The sequence below is a fragment of the Elgaria multicarinata genome, chromosome 5 (genome assembly GCF_023053635.1).
Source record: "Elgaria multicarinata webbii isolate HBS135686 ecotype San Diego chromosome 5, rElgMul1.1.pri, whole genome shotgun sequence".
In the NCBI taxonomy this organism is placed as follows: Eukaryota; Metazoa; Chordata; class Lepidosauria; order Squamata; family Anguidae; genus Elgaria; species Elgaria multicarinata.
In genome coordinates this window covers 101488779-101509594 of record NC_086175.1, presented here as the reverse complement: position 1 = coordinate 101509594, position 20816 = coordinate 101488779, and the positions used below count along the sequence as shown (strand labels likewise).

Here is a 20816-nt window from a genome sequence, read left to right as displayed (position 1 = left end):
TTTCTTTGTATTAAGCACTGGGAGTGTGGCAGGCATCCACTTATATACACATTGGAGCAAATTCATATTGTGTTTTGGGCAAGGAGGGGGGAATGGTCCTTGGAGAAGTTATTTTAATTACCGTAACTGTTGGCAGACTAGTACAAAGCAAGAGGTGAACACCCCAGTGCCAGGGTATTATATATTTTGCTTCCTTTTTGAAACCTTAATAGCAAACTCATTATCTGAGTGTAAGTACTTATATAGCCAAAATGGTACTACCTCCATGCAAGAGAGAGGATACTAGCAGGCTTGGGGAACCCCACCATTTGCTGCAGTACAAACAATATTTTGTAATCCTGACACAATGGATATAAGCTGTGGAATGGGAGAAAAATGAACAGCAAGGAGAGGGAATGGAATGGAGTCTCCAGGAAATGATGATCCCTGAACAAGAGCATTCCACATAGCTCCACCTGCACCCTCGAGTTTTAAGGCTTGTAGTTTACTAGTAAAGATGTGTAGGGTAACTGGCTCTGCTTGTGCTTAACGCAGGACGCAGGTAGAAAGACCGAGTCTTGGAACGAGTGCAGTGGGGGGGGGGGGGGGCTAGGGGAAGCTTGAAATAGTTGTACCTCTCAATTTAAAGCTTCTGGGTTGTGCTTAGAAGAGTTAAGCTTTTGGCAGGCTGCTGCCACTATAATGAGGTATCTATAGCGGTGTCCCAAAAGCTTATGCCTGGAGGTAATAGTACATAACCACTTTTAAGCCAGGAGCCTTTTCTTGTAACCTACAAGCTCATTTCTTCAGTAGAGACACCCTCGAAAAATGAATGCTGCTACCTATGAAGAAAGCTAAACTTTACTGGATTTCATATATATCTGAACCAGGTTGGTATTTGAGCCACTGCTCAATGTAGATTGCCTATAGCTATTGCTCCTGGGTAGATATAGTTTATTTGTAACATGACAACTTGCAGCGTATATAGGTAGTGGGAAATCTTAGTTGGTAGCAGATTCTTGTGTGTATAACAAGCAAAATAGAGATAAATTTCTCATGATGGCATTGGCACACGTCTTTTTCCTACACACAGCTCAAAGCCATGTAGGAAACGTAACAGGTGAAACAGCCCTCGTGGCCAGGCATCCCAACTCTTAAATTTGTAAATTTAAAAATAAAGTTTACAATTCGGAGTATGATTAAAGTCCACAGAGTACAACAGATGTAAAAGAAAAGCAGAATTCCCTATCAAGGGTCCATTTATTCCAACAGGTGTTACAAAATCAAAATATTGGCTCTCGTAATTGTTCTGTTTAACCTACGGCTATGCATAGCAGTGTGCTTCCCATCTTTCACAGAGCCTGAAAGTTAGCATAGAATTACCACTTAAGAAATTTGGGAAGGGCAGGATTGTATTATCGTCCAAACATGAAAATAACCACCATCATTAAGGGTACATGTTTACCTACCCTATCAACCAGCACTGACCCACACTCTAGTCAGTAAAGTCATTCTATACAGTCCACGCTCCATAAAAACACTCCTACTAATTTTGGTGCATGTGCACCCATTTACTACTACTATTTGCGAAGGCAGTTGTGAATGCACCCGCTGCTATCCATGTTTCAGAAGCAATGCTCTGCACTGAAACTGACTATGGCCTGAAGCCTCATGAAACTTAACCCCTCAAGAACAGCGACCAAACATTTTGATTTTGAATAAAAATACTGTGTTGGGCAGCTTATTTACAAATCCACACAAACACAGTTCTAAAGAATAAGTGTGGTGTGGTTCTTGTCTGGCATTCTGGTTACCTACATGCTACAATTTTTTTTAAAAAAAAAAAACCCACTACAAATTGCTCAAATGTTGGGAGATGGATTTGAGCATTCCCCTTCTAAAATTATTTGTGTGAAACTCCTGAAAACTTCAATGAGACAAATACAATGCTACATTTTGAAAATATGAGTTACATCTGAGCAAGACTGCAGGTTCTCAGGTCCAAGCTATTTCCTGGCTTTCAGCTAAAGGGCAAGTCAGAAGAATGAGATTGGGGGGGGGGGGGGGGCTTCTTGCCCTTGTCATCTACCTGCATCACAAAAGGTTCAAGAGCCATAGTTTGCTTCATCAAATGCTTTCCTGGCCCGTTTCAGTTCTTCATTCATTGTTAACAAGTCTTTTACACGGGCAAACTTCCTGGGGTCTTTACGGATCAAGAAGACGATATCTTCAACTTGTACTCGACCTTGCCGTCCAATAGACATTGCTTTGTGGGTCTATCAGGGAAAGAAATCAATTTCAGTCAATACAGAACAACAAAAATGCTTTTGTTGAACCTACAGAATTGTTGATAAATCCTCCTTTTTAAGTAGGTTATTTCTAACAGGTGAGGATGATAAGAACCATATTAAGTTATAACTCATGCTGGTTGTCCAGGATGGGCCTTCCATGGATGGAAGGGGTCCACTCATGGAAGGTGCCTCTGCCCGATTTTGAGGGACCCTCACTGAGCATCTGGAGGGCACCAGGTTATGGAAGGTTGAGGTAGAAGAATACCAGTAGGACCTACCATTTCTGTGATGAATTCTATGACTAGGTCTTCAAGAATATCTACCGACTCTGTGTACGGGTTCTGGTCATCTCCAAATCCATACATCATACATCTCACTGTAGAACAAAAGAAACCCCTCAGTGGGGAAAAAACTGCAAGCATTCTGGAAGATTTATGAGCTATTCACCAATTGTATTTTAAGTGTAACTGGGGAGTTACATTCTCCCAAACTCTTCAAGCAAACAAGCTTTTAAACTAATTTTAAGAAGTTTCCATATCAATATTGCCCACTTGGGAAGTATATACTGGATTTTGTAGGATCTTTAAGTTGAAAAAACATCAACCACCATCACAACATAAGAGCCATGCTGGATCAGTCCAAGGGTCCATCTAGTTCAGCATTCTGTTCCCACGGTGGCCAACCAGCTGTCAACCAGTTCCCACTAGCAGGATGTGAGTACAACAGCACCCTCCAGCCCATGTTCCCCAGCATCTGGTGTATATAGGCGTACTGCTTCTGATACTGAAGGTAGCATATAGCCATCAGGACTAACCATTGATAGCCTTCTCCTTCAGGAATTTATCCAACCCCCTTTTAAAGCAATCCAAATTGGTGGCCATCGCTGCATCTTGTGGTAGTGACCATACGTATGTCTTCAAGGACAATGCTTGATAACCAATTATTTTTAGTGGAGACTTGATACTAACTATTGCAAAAAGACTGTTATTCTAATGGAAGCTATCTCACTGATTTTAGATCCCAAATGAACAATACTACTAGCTAACATGTCTATTCTTTCCAAGTTATGACTACAACAGCTGATGCTGTTCTGACCATGTAAGCTTCATTGTAATGGCATTTTACAGTAGAATTGCAGTATTTGGAAGCCAATTGAGGACACAAAGCACTGTGTCCAGACTTAGTTATGCTTAGAGTAGACCCACTGAAATCAATGTGACTTAAATTAGTTGTGATGTACTTGTCCCATTAATTTCAAAGTCATGCTTACACTATTAGCATATTATGACTAACTTAAGTATAGACCAGTGATGAGGGTGGGATGACCCCTACTTGCCCCTCCATGGGTCAGATGATCAATAATCACTGATCCACACCCCTTCCCCAAGCCCCCAGTAATCTCCAGGGAGTGGGGCTTGGGCTTACAGAGGGAGCCAAACCTTCATGGGCTGGATGGGGAACCAGTTAGCACACAGGCCTTTCTTGTTCCACCTGCAAGGAAGGGAAATGCACTCACCCCAATTGCCACAGAAAGGTATGGCAAATATTGTAAATAAGACTGGGAAATACAGATGCATAGTAAAAAAACCGGCTAATTTTAAAAATATCTCAGAGGAACATGTTCATCACTAGATGACTGCAAGCTCAAGTGATGGAATACATATCTGTGAAATAGGAATTACATGTGAAACACCTTATATTAGCTTATTTTTCAAATTACATTTAGATCCCACCCTTTTTTCCCTTTTGCAAAGGACCTAGGCAGTTTAGATGGTCTTCTCTCTCCATTGTATCCTTACAACAATCCTGTGAGGTAGGTTACATTGAGTGTCCAAGTGTGTTTCACGGGCAAGTGGGGACTAAAACCCAGATCTCCCAAGTCCCAGTCCAACACTCTAACCACTATACCACTCTGGCTGTCTCTGATTTCAATTTTAATTACATATTCTGCTACGAATCATCACGTGATACCAAATGACACACAGGCACATGTAAATCAGGCCTTAGTCTCAAATTGGGCATTGTCTTAGGGCATAATCCTATGCATGTTTAGATGGGGGGGGGGAGTCCTACAACTCCCAGCATTCCCTCAGCCAGCATGGTCATTTGACAGTCCCCTGGGCTGTGGGTCCTGGACTTTGGCTCCAAGAACCAGCCCCTGCTATACCACTGACCCCAACTTACATTCTTTGGAGAATAGCCGCTTCCTTTTGCCCTGTCCACCATCTGGCCCTCCTCCAGCTTCTTCCGTATCTTCTTCAAACTAAAGGGAAACAAAACTCCAATGTGTACAGTTCTCTTGCAAACTCCAAGATAGCCTATGCTTGCCTCCCCCACCATTCCTAATGCTGAGCCTGCAAAGCCTCCCTGCTGTGCACTGTCTCTCCCCAACTGGGCTTAAATTGAGTCAGGGCTCAGTTCCAGAACCTGTTTTAAATATTAAGTATCATAATGATAAAGAACTAAGTGCCTCCAAGGTGCTCCACCATCAAATACCCACATGGCTGGTACTTGGCATTCAAAACATACAGTATGTGTGGTCCAGTGGCAGATCTTATTGTACCTCTATTTTTATTTCTACTTTGTAAAGCAGGGGAGGGCAATTTGTGGCCCTCCTGATATTTTGGCCTACAACTCCCAACATTCCTCATCACTGGCAAGGGCTGATGGGAGTTGTAGGTCAAAAATCTGGATAGCCACAAGTTGCCCACCACCCCTCCTATAAACCATCATGCACACTAACAGCACCATGTAAATAATAATGATAAAAAGGATGGCCTCCCAGTCTGAGTTCATGGATAGTTCTTGCATATGTTCAAGCCACCATTCCATTTTTATGTTATTCAGAAATAAGATCCTGTGAGTTTAATGGGACACACCCCCAGGTACAGTGCAATTCTATACATGCTTACTCAAAAGTTAAGTCTCACAATAGTCAATGGAGCTTATTCCCAGGTAATTCTGCACAGGATTACGCTTTACAATGCAATACTATACATGTCTCCTCAAAAGTAACGCCAATCAAGTTCAATAGGAGTTACTCTGAGGTCAATGTTATTGCATTTAATGAATTGTTTCAATGGTTGTTAGCTGCCCTGGGTGGTGCGAAAGCAGTTAAGCACCAGGGGAAGGAAACAACAACAACAACATGGTGATGATATAGGATTGCAGCCTTAGTCTTGTCATATACTAGCTTGTTGCCCAGCCGGTTCTTCCCCTCTAGAACCCGAACCAAGACGCTCCAAAGGCAGCGACCCTCCAGCATCCCAGCGGGGACCGGAGAGAACGGGATGCAAGAAGGAGCCCCCCCTCTCTCTCTTGCCAAGCCCGGCAGCTGCAACCGGAGCCCCTCGTCCACGCCGCTCCTTAGCTCGCCTCACTACCCGACGCCCGCGCAACCCTCGGCTTCACTCACAGGCGGATCCTCCTCTTCGTCCGCCATGATCACAGCGACACCGCAGCTGCCTTCTGGGGTCGGACACCACAGGCAGCTTCTTCCGCCCGTGCCAGAGCTTACATCGCTACTGGTGGCGTGGCGATGTACTACTGAGCATGCTCCTTCACAGTAAGTGAAGCTGCATTTTGCCCTTACCCAGTTCTTCCTTTCAGCCGCGTTATCGGGCACGGAAGGCGAGGGGCAACCATCACGCATGCTCTGTAGGAACAACTGAAGTATCTTCTTGCCCTCACCTTTGAAGCGGATTATCTTTGAACCAGTGGAGGCGGGTGGCTCCGCTTTCAGTAGGGCTGTGAATCCATTCTGGGTTTCAGTCAGAACTCTAAAGAAGCTATCTAAATTCTGGGGATAGGGTCATAACTATTTTTTTTAAAATTGTATACTTTTAATGTTTACTATTTTTAAATGTTGTAAATCGCCCAGAGAGCTTCGGCTGTGGGGCGGTATATAAATGTAATTAAATAAATAAATAAATAACACCCAATTCCACTCAGTATTCTAGCTGCCATATTTTGTACTAACTGAAGTTTACGGACTGTCTTCAAGGGCAGCCCAATATACAACACATTGCAGTAATCCAAACAGAAAGTTACCAGAACATTGATCACTAAATTCAGACTGTCACTATCCAGGCAAGGTCATTGCTAGTGTATCAGTCTCAGCTGATAATAGATGCTCAGAGCCAGAGAAGACACTTGTATCTCTAGTGGTTTTAGTTTTAAATAGTGGCAAGTTTAGTTTAGTATTTAGTTTTAAATACTGACAAACAATCTTTCTCCTCCAATGCTCTGCCATTTTTGAATTTTTTTTGTTAAAATTTGCTTTATTTTAAATTAATTAAAGTCTTTCCTTCACATACAGGAACATGCATTAGCACACACACATTGGCAAGAAGGAGGAAGAGAATAGGTAGGCAGGTTGAAGGCTATAAAAACACAGGCCGTGTAATGAGCATGAGCTGAAATCACATAAATACTTAAACAATTCTTGCTATCAATTGCCGAGTGGAACTTGGTGTGTCAGTGAGTGGCCAAAGTTAAGTCAACTATGGATTCAGTCCTGCACTGATATGGCCTGTGCTTTTATTTAAGTTTACCTATCTAAAAATCTGAGTTACAAAGAAGTTTTTTACTATTCTTTAAACTTTTACAGCTTAGATCCAGTCAACTGAGAGTGTGAGTGTGAATAATAATAATAATAATAATAATAATAATAATAATAATATCCGCCTCTCCAATTTACTCAAGGTGGGGAACAACAGCAAGCATAAAATGTGTAAACTGTAACTTAATACTGAAGCTGAGGCTGTATGAATCTCTTTAACAGCATTTATTATATCCAAATTATTTACAAAGCTTAAAAAAAGAGAAGTCCGTAAAGCAGTAAATCTTTTATCTCTTTTGGTAGAAGAACAATGTACAACATGGAGATGAGCCGTGTTGATTCCGACCCTGAAGTATCATCAAGTGGATAAGGGAAGATGTCCAGTAATATGTGCTATAAAGCATCTCAGTACATGGATTCCAGAATAATACAAAGAACTGTCAAAATAAAGTTAGAAACATTATTTTATAAGCATGAAGAGAATATAATTCTATTCTTCTATTATATTTGCAGTTGCTACCTCTGCTTGAGTAACAACTTTATTTTTAGGTTTTACCTGACTGGAAAAAGTTGAGGAAAGCACGATTGTGTGTTTTTCTTTACGAAGTCTTGAATTTGTAACACATTTTTTGCCATCACTGCTTTTGGTGCTTTGTCAATTTTTGTTAATACAACCTGCAAAAAACAACAACCACAGGGAATATTTTAGAACAAGTTTTAAGAAGACTTGAATTCTTTGTAAAATGTCTCATGTTTAGCTTTTGAATTAGTTCAGGATGCTCACGTGGTTGATGTATTTGGCACTCTGAACTCTTTTCATTACCCCCCACCCCAAATGGCTGGGAACTCTGCTCTCTTCCAACATTTCCTCACTATAGTTCCATACTTTTGGAGATTTTTTTTGAAAGGTAAAATCCAACATTTCATATACCCCCTCAAAAAAAACCACAAGGCCTAAGTTGGAACATTTTATTAAGGGGAACTGAACCTAAGTGGATCAAACTACAGGTCCACTAAGTCAGTGGGCTAGATCCAGACTAGGGATGCAATCCTATGCATGTTTTGATCCCCCCTCTAAATATGCATAGAATTGTTCCCTAAGTTATTCAAATGAAATCATTGGGACAACCTAGTCATGACTAATTGAAATCAATGGGACTAAAATGTAACATGGCATTGAATCCAATGTTAGTCTTACTCAGAATAACCCATTAAAATGAATGGGACAAGTTAGACCAACATTAAACCCATCAGTCTGAATCCAATCCAGTAATATTTATTAATTAAAATGTTTATACCATTTCTTTCTGTTTCTCAATCCATAAGGCAGGGATATGTTATTTCTTAGGGAGGCACATTTTAGATGCAATAATGGAAAGATGAAACTTTTGAAAAGCAAATTGCCAGTGTTTTAAGGAAGTGATATTACTCCAATATCTATTGGGAGACAAATTCTGCCAAAAGCGGCCCTTCAAAGAAATTCCTGACATGTGTGGCTGATAACTTCCTCCAGAAGCATTCAAGAGGCAGCTGGACAGCCATCTGTCAGGTATGCTTTAAGGTAGATTGTTGGTGCTATATAAATAAATAAATAAATAAATAAATAATAGATTCCTGCATTGAGCAGAGGGATGGACTCTATGGTCTTATAGGCCCCTTCCAATTCTACTATTCTATGATTCGAAGTATTCAAATTCAATACATGAATAGAGATCTCCATTTCTTGTCAATTGCTTCCATCTTCATTCCAGTTAATGCTTAGTTTATGGTGGAGAAAGAGGATCTATGCAAAAGCTACACAACTCATTTGGGATTGAGGAATATGTCAGATACATTTTATATTATATTTTCACATTCACCTCTGCAAACATGTTGGCCAAAATACTACATTAAAGTGAAAGCTAGGATCCCCAGGATTCTAACAAAAATCAAAAATCAATACACTACATACTGTAAAAGCTTGGGTGTCAATAGTAGCATACCACAGGTACATGATAATGTATTTAGTTATTAATATAATTACTTATTCAGCATATATTTATCTCATTAAACGGTGGCTCAGTTCAGACAACACATTAGTCAACACAGTATGAAAACTCCACTCAACGGATGATTTTTTAAGGGGTACTCCCCACACAACGTGTTCCAACTCCACCGTTGCGTGAGTGTGGGCTATCATGGAGTTGAGTAAAATCCATCACGATGTTTGATTGACAGTTCCTCCACCCTCTCTCCTCCCCTGGTCCTCCTGATGGTATCCCATCAGCCATTGCTGCAAAAAAAAAAAATCCTGGCAGCTCTCCTAGAGTGGCACTCGCTTCTTTCACCGCTCTTGCTGGGGAACTCTGTAGCCAGTGGGAAAAGTCAACTCAATACAACAGAAAACTCCATGGAGCCCTCCACACAACATGCAACACAATGGTTGTGAAGGATTTCTGCTCTGCACAGTATGGATATTCCATGTGGAGTGTTTTCCAAAAATATCTCCACCATTCCATGGAGTTTTCCCGTAAGACAACACATTTCTCAATGGTAGTGTAAAAACTCCACCATTGAGTTCTAAAACAACCATCGAGAAACATGTTTTCTGAACTGAGCCACTATCATAATTCCTGAAAATCTTACCCGTATTATTATTCTTTCATTAAAGTCTTTTTTTTTTATAATTTTTTTTTATTTTCTACAATACTTAAACATACACATTACATCACATAAAAAAAACACAACATACTACATAATTCAGTTGAATACAATATCTTATCTTAATAACATAATCAATACACCTACAGTGCACCCCCCACCACGGGATCTCATTCCTGATTCCAGAATCTCATACTTTCTTCTGCTGGTGGATTCCCACTCCCTTTAGAAAATACAAATATTAGGAACTGTTTCCAAATTCCTTCAAAATCATTTGATTTAGCTATACCTCTTCTCCATTTAATATTACTTGTTAATTTATCATTAATAGCTATATCCCATACTTCTTTATACCATTCTTCAATAGAATATTCCCCTTGTATCTTCCAGTTCCTAGCTATAATTAATCTTACTGCAGTCAACAAATTCGTTATCAGTTCCTTAATTTCCTTTTTACATTTAAAATCTTCTTCAAATAGCGACAGCAATGCAACTTTTGGTGTTCTTTCTATCTTCATTTCAACAATTTCTTCTCATTAAAGTCTTTTAAAGTCTCTTAGACAAGTCCAATAGTTTCCAAAGTTGCCATTTTTCATACTATTACTAAAATGATATTAGCAAAATTGGACATAAAATACTTAAATCTTCCACTGAAATTAACAGGATAAAAGTGTTTTCCTCCAGCTAGATTGCATCGATTCCTGTCATTGATTGATTGATTGATTGACTGCATTTCTATACCACCCAATAGTCAAAGCTAATTTCAATAAGTTGCACATTCACTTTTCTTTTATGTTTAAACAAAGATCACAACTCACAACATAAGGGATCCCAAATTCTTCCAACATTTCAAAAGCAATGTTGTCCATTTCCTGAATTCCTACTTCGCCATCCACTAATAAGAATGTCCGTTTCAAACTAAGGAAAAGAGAAAGACAGCGCACAACTGTGCTTAGTAACGCTAGAAAAGCAATCACAGCGGAGTTAACTAGCAAAAGAAGTGGGTCTTCTTATTTCCTAATTTAGCCCAAGAGTTTATATAGCCAATCAATCTGCCACACATTTCTACTGGGCATATGGTAAAATCTTCCTTAAGACTTAGCAGCATGATAGTTGATCATGTTACCTGGCTGTGAATTACCTCATCCTGGTGCAGTTTAGTCATTTGAATGGCTTCAATTCATCCTATTAAGAATGCTGCAATATTATTCGTGAAAAAATATTTGCAAGTACTGTGATTGATTCAAGTTTTAAAAGGTATTGCATCTAAAAATTATTTCACGTGCCCTAACACACCTCCCTCCTGAAGAGAGCATTTTACTACTCTTATTATAAAATGGGACATTTAACATAATATTGCTTAATTCTGTGGAAAAGATCTAAGTGATACTGCAACAGAAGAGCAACTATCAGTCTTACTTCTGACGCTGATTTAAATAAGGCTCCACCATGTCCACAAAATCTTCTGGTGCTCTATAACCATAGCCTGGCATATCCACCAAAGTAAAGAATTTTCCCACTTTGAAGAAATGAATTTTCTTTGTGTGACCCTGGAGAAAAAAGTTTTTGTTTTTTAATCAGATTCCAGTTAGTATCCAAAAAGCAAGAGATTTGTGGGCTCACTTGAAATGCATTTTATATCTAACAAGCATTACACTTAATGGAGTTGAGAACCAAGATTTTGACAGAAAGAAAAGACTGCATTATAAGTACACTGTGTGTTTCAGGACAAATCCCAAGAATTTATCTTTAATAACATATAGAATTATATCAAATAGCTTTCCTATTATTTCACATTCTGTGTTAGACCTAAATCAGTCTGGAAAAGGACCTTGAATGGGCTAAGGGCAAGTATGTGAAGAGACTGTCTTTATTCAAGGCAAAAGTTACATATATTCATATCTTTTGTTTTCCAACAGTGACTGATGGGTGAAGGGTTCAATGAAAAGAGGAAACACAGACCCTGTTCAGACGACATACTAAGCCATGGTGGTTAAGCATTTTGAGCCAAACATTATGGCTTACCATGTAGTGTAAACCATGACTTAGAGGGTCGTGTGAACCATTCCTAAACATGGTAGCTACATAACCACGGTTTAAACATGCTCACTAACCATTTGCTGCAAAAACGTTAGTAGTTTAACCATGGCTTAGTGTGCTGTCTGAACAGGCCAAGAGAACTGATACAAAGTTTGAATGTTATGTTGCATTGATAAACAGATATATTGGTGCTTGTTGTTATCAAGGAGGTGGCTATATTATGTGTCTGTGAGGTCCCTGTAAAATTAAATGTGGTCAGATATGATTGGTTAACTTGTGGGCATTCTATTCAAATCTAATGGTCCATTATAAGAATCCAGGGGAGGGGGATTCTACCAAAATGAACCTCTTTGGTATTTCTTTCAAATGAGAAGTGGTATATATATATATATATTGCTAATAAAATAAAATAAATAAATTATTTTTCCATACAGCTCAAGAAGAGCTACAGGTGGAAGAATGGTTGCAAACATCTCAAAGGCATGGAGTGAAGAAAGATTAATCTGATCCAAACTGACCATATATCCATATCTTTCTTTCGGAGTTTCTTTTACAAAGCTGGGGTGGTTTCCCAGTTTTCCCAGCTAAGGTGACAAAAGCATATATAGCTATGCACAGGTGAATATAAAGAAGGGCTTTTTTGGGTGGTTCAGGTGTAGTACATTTTAAAGTAATGGCCATTTCAGGCATATCATCTGAACCATGTTTGCTTTTGACCTATTACTGGCAGGAAGCTTGACCAGGGAAAAAGAGAACATTACAAGAAACATCCTTGCTCAATAAGGCTCTTGTCCTGGAAATGTCATACCCACAAAGGACAAGTTGGGACATTACTATAGAACTATTCAACGAAAAACAAAAGTGTCATCCAATATGAATAAATATGAAGAGGCGGATTAGAGTACAGTAGCCAATCAGAGTTCAGTAAGCATCACATGTCATGTTCAAGTGTAAAACTATAAAAGCAATGGGAAGATACTGGATGGGTTACTCCTGGCAAGGAGTAATCTCTGCTAACAGAAATGCACAGTGCTTTTGTCTTGGTGTTCTTCCCCCCTGTTGTACCTTTTGTTAACAAGTATCAAGGTATCAATTTCTTTCTATTGTTGTCTTACATACGCTTGCTTGTTGCTAATAAATGTTTAAAATACAGTATGAGCATCTATTTATAAAGTAACAGTGTTGAGTGTAAAATGACTGAGTTCTTCTCAGTATCAGAAAAACACATCTCCATAGACCCAGATATAGACAGGTAATAAGAGCCTATCAAGATAAGTCAGCTTAATTAATTATGTGCATCTATAGCAGCCTTCTCCAACCTGGTGCTCTAGAGCTATTGGGTTACAGGTTATTACAGGATAATGGGAGTTGTAATCCAGAAGATCTGGAGAGCACCAGGTTTGGGAATGCTGGTCTATAGCATGATTTTCTGATCATCCAACACTTGATGGCTTACTGAGGCTGATACAGAGATTCAATTAAACTCACTGTGCTTGAGGAAACAACAAAACTCTGATTTGGGTTGGCTCATTCACACAGACATCTACCCACTTGATGTTTCTACTGTGTAATTATAAATAGGCATATGTGAATTGGCCCAGAGTTTCTATCAGCTGGACTGAGCACATTCAGGCCACTCTCATTGTCTAGGGGTTTAAGGGCTGCTGGGTTGTGTGTAAAGGCAGGAAGGCTCACCTGTCCAGATCACGTGTTATTGCTAAGATTAAGTAACTTCAAGAATTGATGCTTGCATATGATTGCTTTCCTCTTCCTTTCCCATTTCATTTTTTCCTTTGCACCTTGTCTATGAGATTGCGAACCTGTGGGCAGGACTCCCTCATCTTTTAATCTCTCGACAGTGCTTAGAAATGTCTAGGTGTTCTATAAGATATTATTATTAGCTCTCCAAACTGTTTTTTCTCATCAGTTACCAACAATTTTACAATAAACAAAGCAGAACAGAAACATCTTTCAGTTTGGCTCCATTAACTTCCAAAGTGAATGTAATAAATCTTCAAACGAAACTTACTGGAGTTTTGGAAACTCTGACTTCAACATCAGGGGCCAATGAAAACAAGGCTTTTATTAAGGAGGATTTTCCAACGTTGCTTCTTCCTAAAAAGCAAACCTGGGGAAAGAAGTTACACTTACTGCACATTTCACTTTCTCAACCAACCAAAAGGTGTATAATTAAAGCAAGGAATCATATTACCTCTGTTGCTGCCCTAACTTCTTGACAGTCTGACTTTGCTAGATGGGCCTAGTTTCAGCAATTAATACATATTTGCAGAGGATATGGAATTCCTGCTGAAACTTCTTTCTCTGAAGCATTATTGAACTCCCAAAGTCTGCAAAAATGTCAGGACATGTGTAAAAAGACCAAGGACTTTCTGTTCCATCTGGAAATGGAGGGCTTTCAGAAGTTCTCTGGAGATTCCAGTTATTCACAGGCAAGTTGTTAGCAGCCTCCTTTAGGAGAATGTGTGAAGAACACATATCCTAACTCTTTATCATTTTGATAAGTCCCATGCTTTTGCAGAACGCTGCATCATAATGTTGGAGGACTTGAAATCCTAAAGCTAAATTCTGTATTTATGAACACTGGACAATACCGTATACATTTACTCAATTTACACATTTACTCTACAGATCAAACATAACCATGGCAGGATTGTAGCCTCTCACCCCAGTTCTGAAACTTAAAGAGCAATCCTATGGCCCCTACGGTTATGGGACCATAGGATATTTCAGATTCCTGGATCTGAGGTCAGAGTCAGCGCTCCAACCTCGGACCCAGGAGTCTGAGCTCCCAAGACCTCTCCCTTGCAGATGGCATGGAGAGAACCACCAGCTGCCTCTACAAGGACACAAACACAACTTTGAAGAGGAGGTGAAGGGGGCTTGCCAATGGGTGGGGAGGGGAGGAGACTAGGGAGGCTGCCTTATATCACATCCAGAGGCCATTGCAGCCGCCTTCCCTTTCCCTCCCCGATGCTTCAGTTAGAGGGGCAAAAATGTCTGTCTAGCTAAAATGCAGAGTGGGGAGAGCACAGAGGCAAAGATTCCCTCCACACTGTTCCTGCTCTGCATAGGATTCCCATCAGCCTTCAAGTTCAGGGGCTGACAGGAATCATGATAGGACTGTGCCCTTAAGGGGATAATGTACAATTGTAAATCCCATGGATTCCAATGGTATTTACTTTTCCTGAGTCCATTTAGGATTGCTGGTTTTAAAAGATTTGGCTGGACTTTTTGTTCCGGTGCCCCCTCCCACATTTTTCGAAGGACTTTGAACTTTTTCAGTTCTTAACAAAGTTGGAGAAGCAATTGGGGTAAGGAGGATTAATAGATGCATAAAGCACTTATGCAAATGTATGTGATGAAAAAGTGTGTGGAGATAGAAGGAGGGGACTTGGAGCTACAAGGAAGAACCTGTAAGTGAGTGAAGCAGCAATACTCTCTAACTGGAAGGCTTGCTCAGATCTCTACTAGTTCGAAGACTGAATCCTCTGCAGCTGCAAATATCCTAAGAATGGCTTTTGCAGTCCACTCATGACCCCAGTCTCCAATTAGAAGTTTATCTTTGGGTTTTGTTGCAAGGAAATCAACACATCATTTAAAAGGTAGTCAATTCCTCTTAGATTGTTACTTATAATATCTGGACAATTACCTGAAACTGCATTATCGCTGCAAGCCTGCTGCTTCGGGCAAAGAGCTGCCTATTTTTGACAGCCAATATCTTGCAATCAAAGCCATGCAGATCTCAACCACCATCTCTTCTTCCACACCCCACCGCTCAAAGTTTCAAAAAAGGTAATTTTGGCTGCATTTAGCCCTCTTTCCTCATAAGACAAGAGTAGCTCCAAAGAATGAAACTACTCTTTTACTGACCTCACCTCAGGCTGTGATAATTGTGGGACATGGTCCATCCGGACAGCAGAAGTGAAAAAATCAATGGTGTGTTGACGTGATGGGATGAACAGCAGCTCTGCCCTGTGGATGTCATTGTGGTTAGGACTGAACATTTGAAAGCATGATGTGTCCACATTAGGGAGCATATATTTTGCCAGATCTTGGAGAGGGAAGGCCGTTCTAGTCAATTGTTTTTCCCGTAACTGCAGAACTTCAGAAAATGAAGCATTTTTGATAGGGATTCTGCTTTTCATCACAAGATGTCTCCGTTGCAGGCAGCTAAACATTGGAACACTGCTTGGTTTTGGTAACTGGGACATCTTTGCCCATGGCTTTTCAAAAGCCATACAATCCTTCAGCAGCCAATTCAGTACCTTCATTTCTTTCTTTTTTAAAAAGATCTTTAGCTTAGGGTTTTCCAATTCAGAGTGCTGATTAAAAAACAAAGAAGGAGATGTTATGAGGGTTGTTGCAGCAGCTACTAAGAAAAAACATCACAAATGCATTCCCCATTCTTTAAAACACTACTTTAAATCAAAGCTTTTAGTATTGATGCCAGGCAGAACATACATAGTGCAATCCTAAACTTGTCTACTCAAAAGTTAGTCCCATTCTGGTCAATGGGACTTACTACCAAGTAAGTGTGCGTCTAGGATTGCAGCCTAGAAAAGGGGGTGGTCAAATTGGACACAGCAAGAAACAACATTAAGAAACTCAGAACAGGGATAGAAAGGAAACAGTGAAGAAAGGAAAGCGTGATGTGTGCGATCCGATGATCATATATGCACGTTGGTCTTTCCACTGAGACCACTGGCTCCTTTTCACAAGTAAGTGTGCACACGCGATCGCGGCCGTAACACAAAAAGTGTGTCCCGAAGACTCACGCGTCTTTCAGCGTTGGAGACTCTTCATGCTTAAATCAATGCAGCAGAGAGACTCCGGATCCTTAACCCGGAAACCAGAATAATCGCTCCGCCTCCTTCCTGGAGGACCATAGAGATAGAAAAAGACTCTCTCGAGTCAATTTCAGCCTCAGCGCCTATCACCGTCCTTGCAAGTAAGGGGCAAAATTGAAGGGTTGTCATAATCCCCTCTTATCCTCAGTATATATAGATAATAACTGCGGGCTATATAAATGGCTATATACTACTAGTCCTGATGGCTATATGCTACCTCCAGTATCAGAGGAAGTATGCCTAGGCACACAATTTGCTGGGGAACATGGGCAGGAGGGTGATGTTGCACTTCTGTCCTGCTTGTGGGATTTCTATCGACAGCTAGTTCGTCACTCTGTAAACAGAATGCTAGACAAATGGACCTTTGGTGTGATCCAGCATGGCTCATGTTATGTTTGTAAGACATTTTTTTAAAACACATTTTTCACATAAAATACCTGAGTTTTAAATAATAGGAAAGCCTGTATTCGTTGCTTCTTCTTTTTTTAAAAAAAATATTTTTTATAGGTGCGTCTGACTACACAGTGCTGCCAAATCACAGCTCATTTGTCCCCTGAGCAGCTATAAGCTTCTACCTGGATGATGAAAAAACACGTGGGCTTCAAAAGTAATCAGCAAGCCCGCTTGCTTTGCACACACAAGAATAGCCAGGCTAAGGTTGCAATCCTGTGAATGCTTCCCTGGAAGTAAATCCTATTGAACTCAATGAGAATGACTTCTGAGTAGACATGGATTGGATTGTGCTATGAAGCTGCAATCCTGTACCCAGTTATTTAGGATTAAGCCCCATCTAATTCTACAGGATCATGGATGTCCTGTCCATAAGTTTCCATAGGGCGCCAAGTTAAGTGGGACACCAAATTGGAGGCGGGGGGGGGGGGAGATTAATGCAATTTTTTTAAAAAAATACAAATAAAATATCAAAGATGTCATTAAAAACATCAAATGGAAAATAGAGGCAAAATTAGGATGACCATATGGAAAGGAGGACAGGGCTCCTGTATGTTTTACAGTTGTATAGAAAAAGGAATTTAAGCAGGTGCCATTTGTATGCAAGCAGCATCTGGTGAAATTCCCTCTTTATCACAACAGTTAGAGCTGCAAGTGCCCTGCCCTCTTTTGTATCTGGGGCATGTCTACACGAAGGGTTTACCCCGGGGTGGCTTTGCAGCACGTCATCTACATGATGCAGCCACTATTGCGAAGCCATTGGGGGCAAACCTCAGAAACTTTGCTGAAAAAAGGTTGGGCACTTACTCTGAATTTTTTGGCAGTGGAGGCTTGTCACAGCCCATAGCACCCCCTGATTGGTCGCCATGGGCTAGACAGGGAAGGGGGCAGACCTCAGGAGAGCCCTGTGCCTCGTGGAAAATAATAATGGGGGGAAAAACACGGGGGGGGGGAGGCAGAGGAGATGAACGCCCACCCCTGTGCCTCTTTAAAAAATTAATTAAAAAACAGGTCCGTCCCCCCACAATTAAATGCTGCATTTTCCTCACTCTAAAACAACTCGCCAAAAGTGAAACTGGAGGGTCATGATGTCATCTAAAAAATCCATACACAACCATGAATAGGGCATGATGAGAGTACAATAAATGCCTCATGTAGAAACCCCCTCAGGAAATTTCTTCTTTTTGGTGGGAAAGGGGATAAAGCCTCTGCCGGCAGATTTGTTGTAAGTATATTTCTATATTAAGCATGAAAGATATGTGTGCATTTTTTTAAAAAAGCATTCTATATTATCATTGCTTGTGTATGTGGAAATCAGCAGATCTCAGTGTCAAGGCAGTCATGTCTCCTAGCTCATGCCAAATTTTAGTGGACAGGAAGTAGGAATCTGTTATGCAGGAATCTGTTATATATTCTAAACTCAAGGCTTGTGGATGATCTTTAGTAACGCCAAATTTCCCTACATAGGGTGAATTCTTGGCTCAGACAGAGGATTGGAAGGGGCAGTGGGTTGCATCTGACCCCACCAGGAGGACCTCTGTGAGCACTGCTGCACCAGCGCCCTCCCTCGCTGTGGTGAATGACACAGTTGGAGAGCAGCAAGACAGCAGGACTTCTTGGAGGAGGAGTCGCAGACCCCATATAATCATAGAACAGCAGAGTTGAAAGAGGCCTACAAGGCCATCAAGTCCAACCCCCTGCTCAATGCAGGAATCCACCCTAAAGCATCCCTGACAGATGCTTGTCCAGCTGCCTCTTGAAGACCTCTAGTGTGGGAGAGCCCACAACCTCCCTAGGTAACTGATTCCATTGTCGTACTGCTCTAACAGTCAGGAAGTTTTTCCTGATGTTCAGCTGGAATCTGGCTTCCTTTAACTTGAGCCCGTTATTCCATGTCCTGCACTCTGGGAGGATCGAGAAGAGATCCTGGCTCTCCTCTGTGTGACAACCTTTTAAGTATTTGAAGAGTGCTGTCATGTCTCCCCTCAATCTTCTCTTCTCCAGGCTAAACATGCCCAGTTGTTTCAGTCTCTTGCTCTGAGCCCTCTTCTGATGGTGCTCTTACAGTGAATTCAGGCTAGAGTCATCACCTGTCCAGTGTTTGGAAGAACTGAACTGAACTGAACTCTGATCATTCCCATGGTCAGAAACCCTGATAAGGCAGGAATTGTGATCATGGGAATTTTGTAAGTGCCTTCAGCTGAACTCACTTATAGGATCCTCTTCAGACTTTCGTGCTCAATGCATGAAGGTCTACACAGAAGCCAAGCACATGGGGATGTGTGCTTACATGCACACCCTCACCCCCCCTCTCCAATTCAGCCCTATGCACAAGAAGGCACATGTTGAACAGGGCTCTCGTGTCAGTGTTCTGCAGCAAAGATACACACATTTCTTTACTACATACATGTACGTACTCCGACATGTTATAGCCTACACATAGAAAGAGGGCAATTTCTAACATGGATACGACTCCTGTACTACAATATGGTACAATTATTTTCTTATGAAGAGTTCTGAGCAATTTTAAAGCTTTCATGATTCTTGACACCTGAATTTGTTTATTTATTACATATTTATACTACCCAACAGCCTAAGCTCTCTGGGCAGTTTACAACTAAAACCATAAAATCCCGATTAAAACTTTAAAATCACATAAAACCAGAATAAATTACAATCCAGGGAAAGCTTCTTTAAAAAGATATGTTTTTAGGAGGTGTTTAAAAGTCATTACTTTTTCCGCCTCCTGAACCGCATGAGGGAGGGTTTTCCAGAGGGTGGGTGTCACCACAGAGAAGGCACACCTTCTTGATTTAAAATGTGTCACCTTTGCATCTCGAAGCAATAACGTACACAATAATCACTCACTTCTGGCTGCTACCACTAGGTGTCAATAAAGCTACAAAAAACACTTTGTTGTAATTGGGAATGGAATTGTTATACGTGAGCCTTATCCTGCCAGATAAAGGTTGCTAGTGTGTAGTGGCAGAAGACTTTGAAGGAGCTGGCCCAGGCTGGGAGGTTGCCCAGAGTTGGAAAGCCTCCCCACCTAAGACGAATTATTTTTGCTTGTATTGTCTCCCTGTTTCTTTGCCCTCTCCCTTTCTGCAGGACTACATGCATGTACAGTCATTATGTTTTCTTCCTGTTTTGGGGGAAGGTTTGCCCCCTAAAGAGTTTGCCCACTAAGTTATTTGTTTAATTTTAGGTACTTCTGCAAATCTCAATGTTGAGATAAGTATGCCGATTCCTCTTTCTCTTGCATATGTGAGGTACCATTTTGGCTGCATAAGTATTGGCACTCATTCTTGCGGTTAGGAAATAAAAGAAACAATCATACATTTTGGAATCAGTGTGCAAAATGCAGGGCCACATATTTAAATAAGTTTACAGTTGAGAACAAGGACTCAGGGCTTAAGCCAAAGGTCTGAGGGTGGGGGAGGTGTGTTTTGTGGAGAAATATGAACCATCATATAGATGGTTCTAGCATCATATAGATTTCTCTAGAGCTTTCTCGTGGCCTGCTTTCTAGTGGCCTGTGATAATTGTGCATTATCTTTGATGTTTTTAAAGCAAGATTACCAAGGGAAGGCGCAGGAAATGTCCTGGAGGTTGATGGCATCATGTAAAAGACCCACAAATTTCCATGAGTGGTCAATCATGAATGTGCAATGAATCACTAATGTGGAGAAGCTTTATACTTGTGCTAATTTCTTATGCAGAACGAGAAGTGTGTAAGACAAGAACTGCAGAATGCTTCATGTGAAGGGACTATCCTGTTCATGTTAAAGAAGAAGGAAAAAGCATGAGAGAGCTGTACTTGGGAGGGGGGGAACCTTTAAAATGCTTGCACATTTGCCTCTGTGCGTAGAGCATAGTGCTTGCTTTGGAATGTTTATAAGTACATTCATGTTCATGTTTGTCCAATCCTTCACCTCAAAAGGGTGGGGGAAGAAGCATAATAAGAATCAGGCAGAACATGCATAT

General features: G+C 40.7%; 2 protein-coding genes across 2 annotated transcripts; both read right to left on the bottom strand.

Moving 5' to 3' along the window:
• Positions 1-1204: 1204 nt before the first annotated feature.
• Positions 1205-5808, bottom strand: TAF13 (TATA-box binding protein associated factor 13). The gene is made up of 4 exons (XM_063126924.1): positions 5686-5808; positions 4455-4533; positions 2549-2646; positions 1205-2255 (listed from the first exon to the last, which is right to left on the bottom strand). Exons 1-4 carry the CDS (start codon positions 5710-5712, stop codon positions 2085-2087), a joined length of 375 nt encoding a protein of 124 aa, XP_062982994.1. The 5' UTR covers positions 5713-5808; the 3' UTR covers positions 1205-2084.
• A 1233-nt stretch (positions 5809-7041) lies between these two features.
• On the bottom strand, positions 7042-16325 carry GTPBP8 (GTP binding protein 8 (putative)). Its single transcript, XM_063127640.1, has 7 exons — positions 16308-16325; positions 15408-15854; positions 13541-13639; positions 10891-11021; positions 10290-10389; positions 7388-7506; positions 7042-7268 (listed from the first exon to the last, which is right to left on the bottom strand). The coding sequence occupies exons 2-7, from the start codon at positions 15801-15803 to the stop codon at positions 7190-7192; spliced, it is 924 nt and encodes a 307-aa protein (XP_062983710.1). The 5' UTR covers positions 15804-15854; positions 16308-16325; the 3' UTR covers positions 7042-7189.
• Between the last annotated feature and the right edge of the window lie 4491 nt (positions 16326-20816).